This window comes from Haliaeetus leucocephalus, unplaced genomic scaffold (assembly GCF_000737465.1).
Source record: "Haliaeetus leucocephalus isolate CR32 unplaced genomic scaffold, Haliaeetus_leucocephalus-4.0 Scaffold162, whole genome shotgun sequence".
Classification (NCBI taxonomy): domain Eukaryota; kingdom Metazoa; phylum Chordata; class Aves; order Accipitriformes; family Accipitridae; genus Haliaeetus; species Haliaeetus leucocephalus.
Genome location: NW_010972598.1, coordinates 12205087 through 12207467, shown reverse-complemented (window position 1 = coordinate 12207467; position 2381 = coordinate 12205087). Strand labels below are relative to the sequence as shown.

At 62.5% G+C, this 2381-nt stretch overlaps 1 protein-coding gene across 1 annotated transcript; it reads right to left on the bottom strand.

Moving 5' to 3' along the window:
* Positions 1 to 1177: 1177 nt before the first annotated feature.
* On the bottom strand, positions 1178 to 2325 carry NPM2 (nucleophosmin/nucleoplasmin 2). The gene is made up of 6 exons (XM_010562987.1): positions 2277 to 2325; positions 2073 to 2158; positions 1842 to 1958; positions 1671 to 1764; positions 1476 to 1600; positions 1178 to 1210 (listed from the first exon to the last, which is right to left on the bottom strand). The coding sequence occupies exons 1-6, from the start codon at positions 2323 to 2325 to the stop codon at positions 1178 to 1180; spliced, it is 504 nt and encodes a 167-aa protein (XP_010561289.1).
* Positions 2326 to 2381: the final 56 nt, after the last annotated feature.

The window sequence follows — 2381 nt, the reverse complement described above, 5'->3', positions numbered from 1 at the left end:
AGCCTTGGCATCCCCCCCCACACACACACAATCCCCAGAGGCTCAGCCCTCCTGCCCCACACCTGGAGCAGACTAAAGCCTGCCTTTGTGGTGGGCTCAGCTCCCCTCTCGGAGCCAATCTGAGACACAGCAGTCCCCCCGCACGCTCCCGAGGGGCACCGGACCCTCCACAAATACCTGCTGCCTCCAGACCAAGGCCAGGTCAATGGGTTATAATCATCTCCCTGCTGCTCGGTAATCCCCCTTTGTCTCCTATTCACAAGCAACACTTGTTACCCTGCACAGGACAGGGGGTAGGGGGGCTGCTGCCGGCCCCCCCAGCCCAAAGGGAAGGATGCTGTCAAGGCAGGCAACACGCCAGAGCCAGGGCAGCGGGCATAGGGCTCCTCACAGCCCTGGGGGGAGGCAGGAATAGCCCCTGGTCAGGATGGAGGATGCTCCCACAGCCCCCCCCCTCCTCCATCCCCAGCATAGAGAGCCAGGAGTGCAAAACACCCTTTATTGGGGAAGGACACCACCAAACCAGCAGCTTTCCAGGCTCTTCTACACCTAGAAGGGAAGGAAAAAGGGTCTTACAACACAGGCATCGCCAGCTGACCCTGTTTTGGGTCTGTCCCAGCCTCACACAGCCATGAGATGGGGGGGGGACACGCACAGGTCCCTCCCTCACACCCAGCCACCCCATCCCACTGCCCCATACCTGGCTGGGTTCTGCCACAGCTCCTGCTACTTCTTCGCTGCTGCCTCCCTGCCCCGGTCAACTCCTCGTCCCTGCAGGGATGGGACCGTGGCTGAGTACCGGGGGAGCTCCGGACTTGAGGAGCCCCCAGCCCCAGGCACAGCTGGTCAGGACAGCCTGGCCCTGTGTTTTCCCCCCATTTTTTGAGTTCAGCAGCCGATTAGCATCGCACATCGGCCCCTTGCTCTCCCCAGGAGCTCCCAAGTCCTAGTCAATGAGTGTTAACCCACGTGCCTGGCTGGGATGGGGTAAGCAGGAGATGCAGAGGGACACCCCGGCTGGATCCTACCTTGCTGGGAAGGGGATCCTTAGGGGAGACGTTTTTCCTGCTTGGGAGAAAAAGGGGAGGGCTGGGATTAGGGCTGCGGGGTCCCAGCAGTGTGGGGGGATCCCCTGCTCCATAGTAGGGCTGGTGGATACTTTTCCCCTCCATCATACTCACAGCTCATCCTCCTTCTCCAGCCTCCTCTTCTAGGGGAGAGAGAGGAAGATGTAGACAGCAGGCAGGATGGGGACTACACTACAGAGACTGTGACTTTTCCTCCCTTCCCAAGGGATGAAGATTAGGGCTCACCCCCTTCACAGAGGGGTTTGGGGCTGGGGTTCAGTGGGAGCACAGAGCAGCCCATCCCTGGGGATCAGGGCATGGGAAGCTCCCAGCAGAGGAGGCCGCACCCCCCCACCATAGCATGGGGACCCCTCCGCACACCACATCCCCAGCCAAGGGGGTGCTTACCTTGGCAGCATTGCCCTTCTTGTCATCTTGGCCCTTGGGGGGCTTCTTGGGGGACTCCTCTGCTGGTTCCTCTTCCTCAGCATCCTCCTCTTCCTCCTCCTCATCCCAGGACAGGTTGGACATCACTGTGGGAGCAGCTGGCTGAGCCCCCGCTCCCAAGAAGGGGGCAGGGGGCGGTGGTACCCCAATACTTACTGGAGACGTGCTGCCCGCTGATGTAGACGGGGCCGGAGCCGGCTCTCAGGTGGAAGGTGACTGGAGGTGTCAGCTCCACTCCCATCAGGGTGGCCTGGAAGAGAGGAGAGTGGTAGCACCCACCGGTAGCAGCCCCCCTCCCCGGGGCAGCCCCCACCCCTGGGCACTCACCATGGGCAGCACAGAAGGCTTCAGCGTGGCCAAGGGTACCGGGGAGCGGGCACCTCCCTCAGCCAGCACGATCTCCACCACGTGGAACTCATCCCGTGCCATCTCTCCCAGGCAGATCTTTGGGGAACAAGAAGAACACCCCCCCCCCCCCCCCCGCGACCCCCGGAGCATCCAGGCATCCCTTGCCCGGGACCCCCGGGGTGTTTTGGGGGGGACACAGGGCCCACCTACCGTCCGCAGGGCCAGCTGCTGCTCACACTGCCATTCCTCCGGTACCTGGAAGGTGTAGGAGTCCCGCTCGCTGCTCAACTCACACCCTGCAGGCAAACTGGTGTCAGAGTGGGGCTGCTCAAGGTTGAAGGCACAGGGGAGGGGGAGCAGCCCAGTGCAGCCCCCAGCCCCACCAGGATGCTGCTGGGGTGCCCCAGTGCTTACCCCAGATCATGGACACAGGCTTCTCAGATTTGCTGTCGATGCTCTCCATAAGGGATACGGCTCCAGGATCCCTCAGCCTGGGGGAAGCACACAGCACTGCTCTGC